At 33.7% G+C, this 19221-nt stretch overlaps 1 protein-coding gene across 1 annotated transcript in view; it reads right to left on the minus strand.

Moving 5' to 3' along the window:
• Positions 1–17884, minus strand: part of LOC121422707 — a 42271-nt gene extending 24387 nt beyond the window's left edge. The window contains exons 1-3 of the mRNA XM_041617876.1: positions 17047–17884; positions 3485–3528; positions 1874–1948 (exon numbers count right to left, since the gene is read on the minus strand). Of these exons, the coding sequence (XP_041473810.1) occupies positions 1874–1948; positions 3485–3528; positions 17047–17130 (203 nt within the window). The 5' untranslated portion in view covers positions 17131–17884. The remainder of the gene's footprint in view (positions 1–1873; positions 1949–3484; positions 3529–17046) is intronic.
• Positions 17885–19221: the final 1337 nt, after the last annotated feature.

A 19221-nucleotide genomic window follows, 5' to 3' on the forward strand; every position in this document is an offset into this window, starting at 1 on the left:
TTTGATTTATTCAAAAAAGATTGACTTTTGTTCGTGGTATAGAATAACTTTCTCCAATAAAAGTTTAGGATACTGGTCCATCCTCTCCCTTTAGAAATCACCTCTTAACTTCCCATGAGTAATTTTCTCATGAGTTTGGTCAATGTTTTGAACTTGGTAGACAACTTTAAATCATGAACACGTATTGCACAATGGATTTCTATCAAGCACGAGAGTAAAATTCAACGATTGGACGTGTAAACGCCATTTTAAAAAACTACTTATTTGGTTAATTGAATACTTGGATCCCAGTAAGAGACTAATTAAAATTGTAGAAATTCATTTAAAAATGAACCTACATAGATTATGTAACTGTAGATATGAAATCGTGGCCGTTTCAGAAAGGCTTCTTATAATAACAAACGCACAATTTCTATAACAAGTTTACTATCGAGTCAGCTTATCAAATTGAATGATTTCAGAAACCTGAAAATGTTAAGACGGCAAATCTGATATTGTAACAGGTATTCTTTTTTAAGGGGTGGATCTCATTACGTTTAAAAAAAATATTCAAAGTGCTTATGACGGGTGGATCTCATTACGTTTAAAAAAAAATTCAAAGTTCTTATGACAGTGCTTATGACGTAGTATTTCTTATCAACTACAGGCCTCCCACCTCCATTTTTGTTAAGGTCCCTGTCGTACTATATTCGCAGTTGTTTTATTTCCATTATTTTCATTCCGTCTCCAGTGTTTAACCCTCTCCCCATTTCCTTTCCGGTGGTAACCGATACTTTGACATTTGGGACAAATAAAAATATTCTTACTAAAACACATTTCTAAGAACTGATTAGGAACTAGTTTGAAAGACATAAGCCTAATTGATTCAGACCAATCAAATAACCTATTTGCGCTTTCAGACACTTCAGTTTTAACGCCTTGACGTAGTGGGCCAACGGGGATATATCATTTAAAACCCACACAATATTGCTGCTTTAAAAAGAACCCCTCGTTAATCATGTGTTAATTCAATGAAACAGAAAACTATCCGAGTCTGTATATTCCACGCGTTATTACCAAAAGTAGTGAATTCACGAGAAACACTAATAAGCCTACTCAAAATAAGGCATTTGACTTGTACAAGGAACAAATAAACAAATTTCTTCCAAATAGTTTAGGTTGCTGAATGCATGGAGGAATCGATTGGATTTGGCAGTCTTGAGATTGTAATTCATCATCTAGCCTCGCCTGTACTAACTGCAGCGATTTTTTTTAATTTCTAGAAATAGAACTCTTTAATGAATTGGTTAGCATCAAGTCTCCAACGGCAATCAAAGTCTACACTAATCTTCCCTCCAGCTGTTGACAGTCGTATTCCATTTACATGTAAACATATTACATAATAATAATAATGAGACTTATAAAGCGCCGAATCCACTCTGGAGAGTGCTCAGGGCGCATAGCTAAGTGCTAAGAGTTAAATAGCAAATAGCATAAGACTTACAAATACTGATAATACAGTGGACTACCTTTTACATTTATTTTAATACCATCATTTTACGCTATATGAACATGATATTGAATTGCACATAAACATGTGTTTGTGTGTTATTTCCAGGTTTTCAACCATTTGTCATTCTGTAATTGATTTTTTATTTTCTGTCTTTCATGTCATATTAAGATTCATGCACCCCTAATTTCATCTCTTCTTTCTCTCTCACACATCTCATTCCACACACACACACCCTCACACAAACACACACACACCCATATACGCACCCTTTAAATCGTAAACTCACACGAATACAAACTCTCTGCGGATACACGTAGCTTGTATGCAATCAACACCATTAAAATGAAAAGAAAAGTAAAAATTCATCAAAAGGTAACGTACTTTTCGAGCTCCTGTTCGAAAGCCCAGATCAGCTGCTTGTCGAGAATATTGGTTTCTGGTTCCCACGTATTGAATCTAAAACGGAAAAAAATCAATCAAAAGAAAGTAAACAACAGTAAACCTCATGGTGAATAGCTTTTATTTGTTCAAATAACCATCATCTTCAAGGTATACCATGTGTCTTAGAGACAATATGTTGATTGCATTTTAGTTTTACCTCGAAATTATATTTTAAGAACATCAAATTACCGTTTGAAGTATTATTTCAAGGGTATAAGAATGATTTTGATTAACAATATGAATATAGGACAAAGGTTTACATAATAACGATCTAATGTTGTTATCTTCATTAATTTCAGAAAAATGGGGATTATGAGACTTTAGCTTCTTGCCTGATGTTTAAGATATTTTCTCAACATTTGTACTTGACTAATTCATTATTATTATTTATTTCTGTTTTCTTTAGACAGGGTGGTCTCTTCAGTACATAAAAACTATTTTTCGAGAGAGCCCTGTACACATAAAATGCATATGACAATCATGATACAGTGATACAGTATAGTGATAAAATAGAATTAATAAAAAAGAAACAGTACATGCTATGTGAAAAAAATGAAATTGGAAGTCATACCATAGAGCTATATAGCTCCATGGTCATGCAGTGTCTACAAGAATTTTCTGCACACTGCATGCAACAATGCAAAATGATATTGACCGTTATTCTTGTCATTATTATTATTATCATTATTATTATCATCATTATCATCATCATCATGAGTGCCATTATCAGCCATATAAATATTACTTCAGAAGTAGCAGCAGTAGTATAGTAGTAGTAGTAGTAGTACTAGTACAAGTGGTAAACATTATGACTAAAAGTATTATTATTAGTAGGAAAAATAGTGGAAGAAGTAATAGGTAGTAGTAGTAGTAGTAGTAGAAAAGTACTAGTAGTAGTGGTAGTAGTAAGAGCATTGTAGCAGTAGAAGTATAGTACATGTAATCATAATTTTCATTATTTTATCATTGACCACACCATTCATCCGCATTGGGCTATACTACAAACAATTTAACGAGTAATTACAGGATATGAAATAGGAAGACACACTTTTAGCTTGGTAAGTAATCCTTCAATTATCGAGGGAGGTTATTGCAGTAAAAAAAAATTACATCTAAATATACTTTCAAACATACAGCATTAGCAGAGATGCGAGGTCAAAATCGTGTTTCATCTTTTGCGTGGGATGATTGTTTTTCCCCGAGGAGTTCACTCATAAACAATAAACGAAAGAATGAAATTAGACTTATTTTGTGCTTATTTGCATTCATCAATAAGACATATTTCATCTCAAGTTTTCAAAGAATGACATCACTTTGGAGGAAAATGTTTTTTAATGGATCCCGTCGTGTAATTAACTTGACTAACTTTTTGACCGTACCCCCGTTACACCATATGCATTGCCAAATGATATCATGCTATATCGATACCATCAAACTGAATCGATACACGTTTTACCTACATCCTACGATTCTGGTTTAAGATTTTGGTTTCTTTCTGATATATGTAACTTGTGTAACCCGTCAGTCTCTTTCAAGAACTTGATCACTTACTTGCTTTGCCAGCCATGCCACTTCACGAAGTACTCGTAACGCCCCTGTCAAGATAGCAAGTCAAGAAAACGAGAAAACAATGGTTAGAGAAGCACGACTTAACTATGTTTTCTAAAATTTTCGTCATCGTCAATGTTATATTTTCTGTATCTGTACATGACAGAATATTTTTCATTCACATTTCAGTCATACAGTCATGTTCATTATTGCACAGTTGCTTCATCTCATTTTACCAAATTATATTTCAAAAATCCTCTTTCAAAGTTATGACATACAACATTCTCTCCCCAGGTTTGGGTGATTTTTGCATCATTTTCGTTCTATTAGGTAAGAATGGGAAAATTGCATCGTGTTATGAAATCATGTAATTGTAATCGCTAAACACTAAATCAAATTCGAAAAATAAATGTTTACAATTTGTGAAATAAATGTTTGAAATTCGCTGCTACAACCATAATGAAAAGTATCATGAATAAAACAGTATGATGATGTATTATACAACAGGCAACGAATGAATAAAACATCATTATACTGTTTTATTGATGATGTATTATACAACAGGCAACGAATGAATAAAATATGACAAACCAAATTATGCGATCGAAACGATAAACACAGATGGACATGGCCAAATTATTTGGCAAATAATCTCGTAAAACTTATATCACCATCCTCTCTATTCGAATTTCGTCATGATCTTTCCTATGGTATATCGGTCCATGGAAGAGGAGGCGCGAGCTAGACAATATGATGAATTATCATGTCGCCTCGCCTCGCCAATTAATCAGTATATCATAATCCATCTTGTTCTTCGAGCTTGATGGCCATAATGGGTGTTTTTGTGGCCCAATTTCACCAAGCAGTCTCGATCTTAATTGGCCGGGCTGTTGACATTCAAGTTCATAATTCATTCCATGCAATATTACGAAGCAACAGTAAGGCAGGTGCAATGTCACGTGACCGCTCAAAAACCTTTAAGTCAATCTCATCTCAACCATGGTACACGCACTGCGGAAGATCACATATAGAGGTAAGCCTTGAAGGCAATCTATGAGCTCCATAACGCGCATGCATCACAAGACTGCTCCACCAGAGGAATCTGGTGTAACAGAATATATTTTTCTTCCCCATATTCTTCTTCAAAACACAGGAGATTAAAATGCCGAGAGGCGTCGGAGTCGAAGTTGATTTTACCGACGGAAATGTGTGGGACAACAAAGTTACAAATAATATCATGCGATACAACACTTATTTTTAAATTTAAATATGTTTTGATATTTTCCCTCTGTAATATTATTAGTGATGCCTATAATAAGCGGAATGTTTTTTTTTTTCGATAAACGTTTGTAGTTGCATGAGTAAGATGTTCTGTCAGGATACTTTTTTTTCGGATTTTTCTGGCCTTTTGGGTATAATGCTGGGGCGGGTTTATGCAACCTGCCGAATTATAGAGGATGTGTTATTTCAGCATTGAACGGCGATTTCGGGAGACGTTTGGTCCTCGGAGATGAAATAGCCTCTCATAACCTCTCTGATGTTGAGGGGGGCGCCGCCCCCGGATCGCAAACCACGATTCTAGTTATATGTAGCTAAATATGAAGATATCAGCAATATATTAATAATTTTTCTGATTCTCCAGTGTATCCTTCATGTCCCGGGATTAAACCCCAATGCAGTAAAAGGGTTGTATTACTCGTGTTGTTCAGATTCTCGATCATTATTACCAACTTTCTATATCAGCACGTCCGATATGTGATAGCACATTCCTAAACATTATGGCCCGTATTGGGTTTAACTTAAACTAAGGTTTAAAGTTGTGGTTTAAGTATGGACAGCCAATTGTTACATAATCACTAACAGTAGAGATTTCATACTTTCAGCTCATTCGGCTCTCAAATCATTCATAATTGTGTAGGAAGTGTAAATAGATGATTGTCTTCACCATCGATGAATCAGGAAAGAGCACAGTAAACATAAGAAACAGACAATTTAATAAAAATATTGATCATTTTGGCTTCCCATACTTAAGCCACAACTTTAAACCTGACTTTAAGTTAAACCTGACTTCAGAATACGGGCCTATCAGCCGAGTTTATGAAGCATATGGTGACTTATATGCCCACCGGGAACATCTTATCAAAGTGAATCCTTCTGTGACTCCTGTTGGAAAGAGCACTGTCCCAGAGGGTGTCCACAGTGAGGTCACAGTGTGTTCACAGCGTTTTCAAAGTGTGCTCACAGCGTGCCGACAGTGTGTTCACAGTGATTTCACGGTGTATAACACAGTGTGTAAATCATTTCCACATTGCCAAAAAGCTGAAATTTCACAATGTAATATAATAAACTGTTTAATCTATTAATTCAAATTTCACTGTATGAATATAAACTGTGAACGCTCACCAACAGAGATGTCCACACTGTGAAATTATCTTCACAGTATCAAATTTATTATAATATGAACATTCTTAACATTGACAAATGGAAACGTCTAACGCAAATTACGAAAAAAAGGTGAAAAAGGGAATAAAAGTTATTAGATAAAATGGCCCATTTAAAGGGGAAGTTCACCCTGAAGAAAACTTTGTTGTAAAAATAGCAGAAAAAATAGTAAAAAATATTGGTGAAGGTTTGAGGAAAATCCGTTAAAGAATAAGAAAGTTATTAGAGTTCAAAGTTTTGGATTTGTGACGTCATAAACGAGCAGCTGCCCCATGTGTTATGTAATATAAAATGCATGAATTTCAAATTTTATATGGTTGCTGATGACTTAATTTTGTTTTCTATTCATGATCGGGTGTGAAATGATTTGTCTATTGATATACAAAAGGTACAGTAAACATCATTTTCAATTTTCTGAGAAAATGACATTTCATTGATTTTTTACCATTCGCCATGTAGGAATGCTGCTCGCATATGACGTCACAAATCAAATAATTGAAATTCTAATAACTTTTTAATTATTTTATGAATTTTTCTCAAACCTTCGTCAATATTTTTTATTATTTTTTCTGCTATTTTTACAATAAACTTTTTGCCAGGGTGAACTTCCCCTTTAAATCATATTTAGAGAACTGGGATTTAGCAATATAGACCTGCTTTCCACAATCCTACATATTATCTCTCATTAAAAATCTATTTTAGTTCAGTACAGTTGAACGAAACTGCGTAATCATTATATTTCAGTCGTTATGTATACTAAATATATTCAGCGATTTTAATGAATTATGAAATCAGTCTTACGAAACACCCGACGAAACAACAAACCCGGAGGGTATTTTATAGGTCATTTGTTCGCCCTTGACCAATACCGCACGGTCTGGGATCGCTCGTTTCCTATTTCATTTTCATAAGTGCCCAATTACTGAGGTCGAAAGCGAGACATTGTCCCGTGATTTATAATTCTCCCGAGTTCTTGACCATGACATGGGTCTGAATTTAATTTAGAACATCTCGTCCGGAATTAGAAAAGGGGTTAGAAAATTACGAATCGCACATGAGGATGACAGATACAAAACTGTAATGTGTGCATGTGCGTTGTGGGTGGTGAATAGACTCAGTATACATCTGGGTCGCGTCTTACAAAGAGTTACGACTGATCCAATCACCCTCATTTCTATGGAAATCCATCATTGTCATATTTTGTAAAAGAAATGTGAGCTTCTTATTATTGAATTTTGAATAATCAGCGACTATCTGTATTGATTCAGTGGAATGAAATAAGTATATAAAATCTGTGTATAAAAGTTTATTTTAATTATTTACTAATTTTATGATTGAAACTTCTCGATTTCAAAACACTTAAAATCCGTCACTCATTTAAAATCTCGGCTTCCTCTACAGTCAAATTTATATAATCCAATACATTTACATCACATATAATTCCCTTCCGCATTTTCGTTTACTATCCTTTAAGCAAATTTTGAAACTTCTGCAATTACGTATAATCATTACAAATACTTGAAAATATTCTGTTAAGAATGTCGTTATTTTACATTCATTTTGACCTCGAAAACTATTATCGATTTTACATGTCTTTATGCTTTGTATACTATTTCGATATTATTTCTTATTAAGTATTACTGTAGTTATTTTTTTTCTCTCTATAAAAGTTATGTACAATGCAGCTCATGCTGCGAACAGTCTTGGAATATGATGCCATTATTATTAAGAGAGAAGCACACTGAATTCTCAAGGAAATGATAAATGTGTAAATATACATCATAGAAAGAAAATATTGTGAACAAACATGCATAATAGATGATGACGTTGCTGGCCGTCCACAGCTGTGGTTGATTGGATCAATCACAACTCTTTGTAAGACGGGACCCTGAGATGCTCTTGTAACTATTCCCCATCAGGATGCCTTTGGAACAAATAGGCTTGTGTAGAAACAGAAAAATCAAAGAATAAGAATAAAGAAAGTTTGAGAAAAATCGGACAAATAATGAGAAAGTTATGAGCATTTGAATATTGCAATCACTAATGCTATGGAGATCCTCACATTGGCAATGCGACAAGGATGTGTGATGTCACTGATGAACAACTTTCCCTTTGGTGGACTATAAAATACCCTCAAAATTTCTCTCTTTGCTTTTTCTTATGATGATACAAACTCTTTATCCATGATGTATTCTTAAAAAATATGTATTACATGCCCTCATGTAGACAGAACACATGATTTATGGATAGATGTGATAAAAGAGGCAATTCTAGTGAAATATATACTAAAGTAATGGGGAGAGTTGTTCACAAGTGACATCACACATCTTTGTCGCATTGCCAATTTGCTATCTCCATAGCATTAGTGATCGAAATATTCAAATGCTCATAACTTTCTCATTATTTGTCTGATTTTTCTCAAACTTTCGTTGATCTGTTTCTTTGATTTTTCTGTTTTCACACAAGCTATCTTGTTCCAATGTTTTCACTCTCCTTTAAGCAGAATTTAATCAGACATTTTTTTCTCTGTCCAGAACATAATACATTAGACATCTACCTCTAGTAATGTAATTTTCTTGCATACTGGTTCTATCATAGAGTATTCATAAAATGAATTTAAAATAATGAAAAATAAATATTGTATTTTACTGGAAATTTCAGCTATCCCTAGAAACATAAGACGCAACGGGATAACCCTTTTCGAGTTCATTGTAGCTTTTTGGTTTTCCAATATTTCTCCTATGATAATAATAGACAGTTCTTGTATAGCGCATAACACATTATAAATAACGTCTCTATGCGCTTCCAAAGGACTTGGATATTATTACCCTGGCTTTAGCCTCGCAGCCTTTTTACAGCGCGATGGCATTTCAAGGAATAAATTCCTGCCAGGTACCCATTTACCTCACCTGGGTTGAGTGCAGCACAATGTGGATAAATTTCTTGCTGAAGGAAACTACGCCATGGCTGGGATTTGAACCCACGACCCTCTGTTTCAAAGTCCGGAGACTAATCCACTGGCCACAACGCTCCAACTCTATTTACCTAATTACTGTAATTTCGCACTTATACTATGCCACAAATTTGTATTGTTTGAACGTATATTTATTTTGTATTGTGTTTTATCATGAGAAATAAAATTGACAAAATCAGAGAATAGGGAATGGAACGCAAGTTCGTAGCCAGGGGAGGGGTTCAATAGCATGAAAAAAAAAATAAGGGGCAATCATTTTTTATTGACAGAATCTCAAACAATATAGACTGATGAGCTGTTTTCTTTCTTTCTTTTTTTTGCTTATCAAGTTTGAAAAGAGGGCATCGCAACCCGTTACCGAAAACCCTGGTTACGTTGCTGAATGTGAGTGGTAAAAAATCAACTCAATATCAACTCGTATTTTACTTCTTTATTCTTACCAATTCGAGAAAAAAATATGACGAAGCTTTATGCCAACGTGAGACTCATGAAATAAATATTTTTCAAGCTGTCCCATCGAGCAATACTCTTTTTGATTTTAAGTCCATTGTTCCTATACAATAATATCGGTTTATGTTACCCCAACCTAATCCTTTCACGCCTTCCTCTCCTTCATTGGGTCGGCTCTCACACAATTAGTTTTTGTGATAACAATCTTTATTAATATTATTTGATATCAATACAATGAATATAAAACTGGTCGATTTCATGTAAATGTTTTTTTTTCCGTTTATACCCCTATACCATTCATTGTCAGTTATTGTGGTATTATTCAATATAAAATGAGTAGTTGTCAACTGTGAATTCATATTTTTCATCAAGCCTAGAAACTGGACACTATTTCTCTCAATAATGATAATGATAATAATAATAATAATAATAATAATGATAATAATAATAATAATCACCATCGTCATCATAAATAATTTAGTGTTATACTTAATCCATTGGGGTGAAAAGGATGATACAAGAAAATAATAAAGTTGTAATTCATATGTATGAACTTATGACATGATATTCTGGTTGATAGCAAACATTCAGAATAGTAAACAGAGCCATTGAAGTAGGCTAAAGGCCAATGACAGAACACGATCCTATGACATATCTACCTTAATTAATGTAAATATACAATTCGTGTACATGATATAGGCGATAATGGGTGTGGATATATCACAATTGACAATTATACAATCATTAAATCAAGCAAATGGTATTAAATAAAAGCAAAATTATTATACATTACAAAGAAGAAAAAAAATCGAAATAATGCGTTTTGACACAACAAAACTAGAGATCAACATGTACTCGTGAAAATATTGAATGAATCAAAACAAAATATAGCTCTACCAGATACATATCATTTTCAAAGAGAGTTTTATAGTCATAAGACTAACTATATATAAATATATAGAAATGTTTTGTTAGCTCTTTATTTATTTTAGTAATTGGAACGACTTATAAGAATGTGGTAACCAAATCAAAGTTATGATCATTCCATTTATGATCTACAAATTCCAGCCATGCTATGTGCAATCTACTTTGTTTTATTGCTTACTTTGTTATTTATCGTAATTATATACAAAGCATATTCGAAGGTAAACAAAAATATGATGCAAATTCTTTAGCGGGTGAATTCAAGCTTACTATAATTGTTTATTTAGAAAGATTATGGAAACAAAAAAAGCTTGGAAATTGGGCAAAAATGTGATACTCAAAAATCATTGCATTGTTAAATTAAATTAAATTTAATTTTTTATTGTTTGTATATATGTATATGTTAATGTGAATACCTATCTCGATCTGAGGATAAAGAAACAAAATCATTTCAACTCCAATATATGCATAGAATGTTGAGGTATAATGATATCCATGAGTTACTTGAATAGAAGAACACAAGTTCGGAGTAGTCTAGCTGTCGAGATTGTCTTCAACAGAAAAGTCGAATATTCAGTTTCAGAGTTCTTTTAAATGAATATTTAGGGAAATCTCAGAGTTCTTTTAAATGAATATTTAGGGAAGGTTATTTATCAGTTTAACAGACAATTATAAAACATACAGTTATTTTCTGTAAATCCATAACTACAATTTATCATGAACAGAAACCTGTTATCACGTGAAAAACATGCGTCTACACAAAATATGCCTCATAATGATAATATTGTTTTGAGAAATCCACAAAGTATAAAAAGGGATAATTTTGTGTCATGAATTCTGTTATTTACTGTGTACAAATATATAGTTATGATGATATTGATTTTTAATGAAGGAACAACGTGGAAGGTTAAATAGGAAGAGAAAAACTAAAAAAAGCAAATAAATAATAATGTGTAGCAAAAAAATCTAGAGAGGAATATTAATAATTTCAAAAAAGGAAGACGTGAAAAGGGAAGAGATATGAGCGTATTATAGGGTGTTGGGAGACAATAAAATACCTATACAAACATGGACCTATCTGAAAACAGGCATCGCCTAGACTGATAAATATGAAGGTTGTTTACCGATTTCTCTTAATAATGTCTCAGTAGTCTAACCATGCTCCAAAGCACCTTACTTTGAAGTAGAAAAATCATATCAAGAAGCACTCTTCGCCTCTCACGTTTCATCATTAACCTGGGAATAGAGGACATTCGATGATTGCGAGCCTCGTGGTGTTCCATTTCTAATATCTATAAATAGGTTTGGCGCTTCGAGCAAACAAGACGCTGATTACAATACACTCATCGGCTGATGGCAGCAGGAAAATACACCTTATGTCAATATAATACAGTAGGCTCTGGACACATATGGTACATGATCGCGGAGCTATCTCTTTCAGACACGAAGACCCTATTTTCTCCATGGGTTGAACTTGCCAACACCTTGATAATCAAACATGATGTATATTGTGAAAACAGAGAGGACTCGACTGGACATGCTGAATATATTAGAAGTGAGCTCAGTATCACAGGATCCATTATCAGAGCGAAATATATTTGGATCCACTGAATCATCGGCAGTTAATTAAGGTCAAACGGCTTAGGAGTAATAGACAAGCCCTTTAAGCAGGATAAGCGTATTGATAGAGGGTTGTTTGATTGTATTTGTACCAGTTAATTAAAGAGGACTCCTACTACACAAATAAAACGTTGATTTAGCGGCCCAGGAAAAAGAAAAATAAGTCAAATAGATAGGTGAAAGTTTGAAAAATATTAGTCAAAATAAAGTGTAAATTTGTATCAAGCTGTAAAAATTGGTGATCTCTGACTGTACCTATGGTGATATCAAATTTGTTGCATTGGTGATTTCGTCATGATGCAAGGGAAGCACTATTTAGTCCAATCCATAAAATGACTAAACTGTCATTTTTCAAAATATTTTTCTTTTCTTTTCACGAGGACATAATTATACATGCGTTATGTTTTGCGAGAAGTTTACAATGTAAAAGTGGAAGTAAACATCAAGCAATTACTTAAAGTTGAAAGTGATAGTAAAACAAATACCTTTGTAACTATTGCATTTTGGTCACTATATAAAGTTATTTCGGATAGAAACAAATCAGGAATTGAAAAAAGAAATTTTGTTTTGAAACATGTATTTATAAAAGAAATTAAAAAACGGATAGAAATGTACAACATTGCTAGTAAAAAGACCAAAGAAAAAGATAAACTGCCCAAGAGCTTGTTAAGATTCATGTAAGAAAACCTATGTAACGTAGATGTGACTTTGTATTTATTGTAATAATACTTATATGTTTCATGATTTATGATTGTGTAACCTTTGATTTGAATGTGATTTATTGTGTAACCCCTGATTTTGATGTTAATAAATCCTCTAATAGAGGCAAAAAAATGTTTTGATTACTGACCCGATTACTGAACCACAAATCCCTGGTACTAAAGTAAAATGGTAAATAGCTAATGAGGAAAGTTATTCCTTTCACTTAGTCTTAGGGATCTTAACTTAGAACAGCCTTAACTTTCTTATTGCTTTTCCGATTTCTTTCAAAATCTTACCAAGCATTATCACCGAGGTTGGAATCCTCTTTAAAAATACAAGTATATTTACAATAAATATGAATACAAAGATGGGTAAATTTACTGAAGATTGCCCTTTTCTGAAAATTACTTCAATATATTTTTTACGTGAAAGTAAAGGCCCTGTAACTCATGGTTCTGGAGACCCCTCCCCCTCCATTCCCCTTTAAAACCAATAGATTAAATGAAAACAATAATTAAGAATATTCACATTAAATGTAAAGACAAAGATGATTAAAAACATAAAAGGTGATGCCCTGCCCTTCATGATCATGGAAGCCCCCCCCCCCCTCCAGCGACGTTTAAACATTCCCATCAATAATAAAACATACTAATTCCAATTCCAATTTAAATCATGTTTTTTTTAAAGAGGACATATCTTTCAGTAAAAATTATATTGTATGTGCTTTATGAGATTTCAATTTCAATATACATTCTACAATTAAAATCATTCACATAGAAATTGCACAGAGAATCATTGAACAAAGTAATGCAAAATGATAAAAATGTTAAACAACAAAGTATACATTTGATAAAATTATTTACGAAACTGCCATGGAAATCTTGATTTCATGGATTGGTAAATGAGAGACAATATCAAAGGTTTAATAATAAGCAATAATTCATTCTAGTTACTGCCCACATTTAAATGTCTTGCTGCACTTGACCTAACCAAAAAATAAATAAAAATAAAACAAAAACAAAAACAAACCAAAAACACTCAGCCTGCTATACAGGAAGGAACAAATCAGGAAGAATAACAGTTTGCTAAGTGTTTTGAAGAGAATCATGTTAACTGATGGTTAATGTTATATGATATACAAGGAGGATATCGGCCCGAGTTATTGGTGAAAATGAACATGAATTGGCTGTTGGTGGAATTGGAACGGTAAAAGGCAAGAAGACTTGTCAGATGCATCAGACGATATTGAGAAATACGAAAAGAACATGAAGAATTCCTCCATGTGCATGTATACATGTAGCTTGCAATCGATACGCGAAAAATCAATACGCCAATTCATTGCAAAGTATTATTGTACGCTGAAGAAAAAGGGACTCTTAATCTAACAACGCAATACCTTTCACAAACTTTAATCTTGGGTAATTGATAATCAATATAATTGATTCAAGTGTCTTAACTTAATATAAAAACATATTCATAAAATCTGTCCCAAACTGCAACCTTTTGATGTGAGATCATTTATATCATTCCCCAGACGCCCAGTGTCGACTTGCTAAAAAATAAATGCACGAAAAATATGACCTACATGTGCATACCAACTCAAGTCTACAAAGGTATAAACTAGTGTAAACATCATTCACTTTTATTCATAGAAATCGTTTTCAATGAGAACACAAGAGAATGCCTTTTTCCAGAATAATGATTCCTATTTTCTCCCTGAGAGGGTACTGTATCTCGCCCACATCGCGTTAGATTTTCAAACAGTTTTCATCGTGTTACCCTGGGAACGAGATTAGACACCCTCGGACGGCAACCGTGTGCATTTTCATATCGCACACAAAAGTATCGTTGCTATTGGTTGCATAACTATTGTTCGATCGCTGCGTTGCCGCTGCTTGATCGCCCATTCAAGGCCACAAAAGCAATTAAAAGACTACTCTATCGTGACAATCGATACCCCCTGTAGGCAGAGTTTGATAAATCGGTTTTGGGTATTACACTCGAACACGCCTCTTGGCTTGTCTTTTCACGCCCGTGCTTGTATTCAAGAAGAAAAAAAGCATTGCGAAATCGTAAATCTTTACGCCATCTGTCGTAATTATGCTCTGATATTCAGAATATTGATATTTGAACATCGTGAATAATAATCGATATCAGACGAGGCTAAACGGCAACTCAACATCTTATGAATGTAAAAAACAACAGTATTTGTCTTTATTTTGTATATTAATGAAATTTCTATGGATAGCAATGCGAATAGGGAAAGAAACAGGGCCCATTAAATTGCACCTCCCCTTAAAAAAGGGATCCTGTTTAAAAGAGTCTTGCAGCTTAAAATGATTGGTTAACATTGGTTTGACTTTTAAAAAAAAAGCTAGAAGGTCACACTTGTCACCTGTGTCTGTGATATGTTACAAAAATGAAGCCCAGAAAAAATTGCGTTCGAAAATGATTATTTAGTGCTTCAAAAATTGAAATATAAAGTGACCGGAAACACGTACAGCTTAATTTCATCCCATACACTTATTATTTAGGTGTCTATAAGACGCATATTTACAAAATTGGGGTTTGCCTTGTACTTGTAGCTTTTAATTCTCAATAATGGTTGTTTTCAGGGTTTATTAGTTCTAATACATGCATTTGTACACATGTTTCATCTTGGTTTGAGATTTTTTTAAATTGGCTGCTCACAAAGTTAAACAATACCTTTAAGCAAGATTTAGCAAACTTTATAGGCATATATACCCCCATTCTGATTAATAAGAAATGGTCTTCTTCTCCTCTTTCTTTCTTTCATGAAGGTGTCCATGATGAATAGTGTCTAGCGAACTCGATTATCCTGAGAAATCATACCAGAATATAACCTATTTTTTGTCTTATGGTGTACTTGACTACAAATAAAAATGCAACATCAAAATTACAATCTATCAACTAACGCTACAAAGCCAAACTCTTCAGAGTATACAACGTACACTTTTATTCAAGGGAATGATTTCAATAAAAAGACAATCGAATGCCCTTTTCCAGAATACTTATTCCTCTTTTTTTCCTCAGAGGGTATTAGGTCCTATCTCGCCCACATTGCGTTATAGATTTTCGAATCTTCTTCATCGTGTTACCCTGGGAACTTCTTTTTTCTCGTTTGTTTATTTAACTGCCCACAATTTCTTCTCATTGTTTCTTTTGTCGGCAATAATGAGCGAGTATCGAGGAGGAATGGCAATAAACTGATTTGTTTGAACAAACTCTTCTTAGAAATGTTGAAAATTTGACAGATAGCGGACAAGGAATTGCTTATATAGCAACAAACTATTATATATTCTGTATTTTTAGACTAGGTATTTACTCAGTTTTGAATTCTTTGAATGGTATATATTCTGTAGCGTTTGTGTATGCTTTTGCGAAATGCTCGATTGCAATTAATATGTCATGTTATTTTTTTTGCAACGTTTTATCAGATTATTATTATGTATATGTTTTTTTTAGATTATCTAACAGATTAGCTATATGTTTTTGAAAGGAATGATCAATGAAGACTATCAAAAATAAAAGAAAGCCCTGATAGAAATCACAATAGTGTAGACTATCTCGATATACCTTGTACCTTGTAGTTCCGTTCCCTGAAGACCTCCACCAGGAAGGGTAACTCAGGGCTGACGAGAGTGGGAGTATTATTACTCTGTTTTGCTTTGTTGCTGGTTTTGCATGTTGAAAAATTGAGAAGATTGTAAATCAGGGTTCGGAATTTATTTATTTTCACTTATTATATATATATATTTTTTTTTTTGGGGGGGTCCTTTATTTATTGTTGGATTTCTTTTCTTAGCATATATTTCCCGGTCGATGAAACTTAGAGGTCATATTATAAGGTATTTGTGATGTACTCATATATGAAAGATGCCATTTTCAGCAAACATTTTGGGGTATATTGAAGAAATTTGCAGTATGTTTAGTCTCTACATCAACATTTTTTATAATTTTTTGTTGTTGTCATTTTGTTAATGTTAGACTGAAAATCTTGAGCTAAGCTTTAAGTTAATTTTGAAATCTCTATATAAAGTGACAATTTTGGGCAACTTTTAAATGCACGGATTTCTGAATTTTTTGTGCGATCTTGTTCATACTTGCACATCTGCTGCTCTGATCTTTCCTGTTTCTTCTAAAACAAATTTTCAGTTACATTATTTTGTTTTTTCTTGATTGTTCTAAATTCATCACCATTCCAATTTTTGCCCTCTTTTCCGTTCATATAGACCTACCATCCAAATTACCGATTGCATTTTCTTATTTCCTCCTTGACTATCGAACCATGCCCGTGCATGAGTGGATCGGTATCAGGGTGCATCGATGAATGTACACTTTTCTAAAAACAGTAATATTACCAAACTTTGTAATAAATACACCTATATAACTATTGATAGGCATGACAACATTTACAGAGATATTAACTTACCTTTCTCCACCTGCGTTTCAATATGGAGTCTGCCATGTACACCTCCTTTCCGAAAACAGTTTTAATTTCCTTTTCGTTTAACATGCTAAAAACGATGCAGGGATCACCACTAAAAAACAAGAATGCTCAATTCGGGAACCTTGCTTTAGAGACCTCTGACAGAGCTCCTGATGATGATGGTCTTTGACGTGAAAATTAGATGAGATAAATGGAGGAAATAATTCCTGATGCGAAGGTCAATATGGTTCAACCCTAATTTTCACCAGGTAAATTGTCAACATCCGACTAGAAATAATAGCCTAGGATTGACGTTGCCCCGTCACAGTCTGAGCAGCAGACGATGTTTTGTAAGCTGCGGTATTAGATATCGATCACAATTTATTGTTTTGCTCTTCACCGCTGTAAGATCTCTGAGGTGAGTTAATCGCATTCACTAATCGCGAACATCAATACCAGAATGTCAATGAATATTCCGAGATGTCTATATCTTCCCTGAATGCGAAGTGATTGCTGCATGTAGCTTCTATCGAGGCACGTTATGATCTGCCTCGCTAAACACATGGAAACCGCCAGATGAAAATAGCACGTCGCGTGTTTACAAATGCAAACGACGTTGCAACCAAATTGAACGGATGAAAAAAAAACACATCCACTCGATGTGTGTGTGCGACTCCTAGGAGAGAAGGGAGATGATAAAAATACAGACACACGAAAACATCAGGTGTAAAGTAGGAATGAAAAAAAAAAATGATTCGCAGTCTCGGGTATACGGACGGACCGCCCTAAAACACAGACATCGCTCTATCCCGCCACCTCATTGGTTTGTGTACGAGAATGCTTGGTGATGAGCACATGACGTCATTAATAGCTTAGCAACCCATTAAGGTACGGCGTGTGCGCCTCCCACTCTGTGACGTCACTGTGTAAATGGCTTTCGTGTGCACGCGACCGTGATATCGAAAGGTGCTCTTGCACTTGCCTTGTGCAATGAAGAAAGGTGACTCAGGTAAATATTATAAGCAGGTATACATATACGTGGTCAAGATAATGGTCAAGCGGATTTCATTCGACTTCATCAGAAAAGCAATTCTCTAAAAGGCAATTACGATTTTTACGTAAGCAGAAAACGGGTGTTTGCTTCCTCGCCTCCCTTTTATAAACGTAACTGCTTATTTTTCTTTGACAATGTTGCTTACTGTATATGAAGAGTTTAGTTGCAAAAGGGATTAGGTCCACTTTGGACCATTCCGAGAAAACCACGTTTTTTATTCTAACTTATTGCAATATTCTTATGAGAAACTAAATTGTCATGATGTACTACCTTATCATGTGAACATAAAATTGGGTATAAAAGAAATCTGTCTTCAATTTTTTCTATATATTTAAAAAAAAAATTATCATTGTGGACCTCAACCCTTTTGCAAGTAAACTGAAATGAATCCAATCTCTTTTAAAAAAGTGGTTTTTCTTTGCCACTTTCTTTCACGTTTTCATTTGAATTTCATATTTTCTTTCGTATCATCAGTGACTAAAAATTCAGAGGTTGAGAGAAAGAAAACAAAATTTTTGAAAAATGGAACTAACCACTTTTGACAAACGAGTTCTTCAGAGCTTTGTTGCAAAAGGGGTTAGGTCCACTCCAAGATTTTTTTTTTCAATTCTCCCATATTGCAATATTCTTATGCGAAAATGAATTTTCATGTTACCCTTCCACGAGAACATAAAATTGGGTATAAAATAAATCTACCTGTCTATATTTTTTATGATATTCTTTTCCAAAAAAATTCTGTGTGGACCTAACCCCTTTTGCAACCAAACTGAAATGGACCTAACCTTTTTTGAAAAAAAGTGGTTTTCTTTGCCATTTTAGTTCACTTTTTAATAGGAATTTCAACTTTTCTTTATCATCTTATAGAGCTATTAAAAATCTATACGAGACATAAAAAATAAATTTGATGCAAAATGAACCTAACCCCATTTGCAAGTGAGCTCTTCATATATTACAGTTTAAAAACTTAGTGTTTAGCATTTAAACAACCATTCTTCATTTATCGAAGATTAAATTCAAGAATTAAACAACAACCATTCTTTATTTATTCTACAGACTTGCTTATAATTGTTAAACGACAACTGTGATTCGTTTAGTAAACAACATTGCACAAAATTGTAAACAAC

Source organism: Lytechinus variegatus, chromosome 10 (genome assembly GCF_018143015.1).
Source record: "Lytechinus variegatus isolate NC3 chromosome 10, Lvar_3.0, whole genome shotgun sequence".
NCBI classification, from domain to species: Eukaryota; Metazoa; Echinodermata; class Echinoidea; order Temnopleuroida; family Toxopneustidae; genus Lytechinus; species Lytechinus variegatus.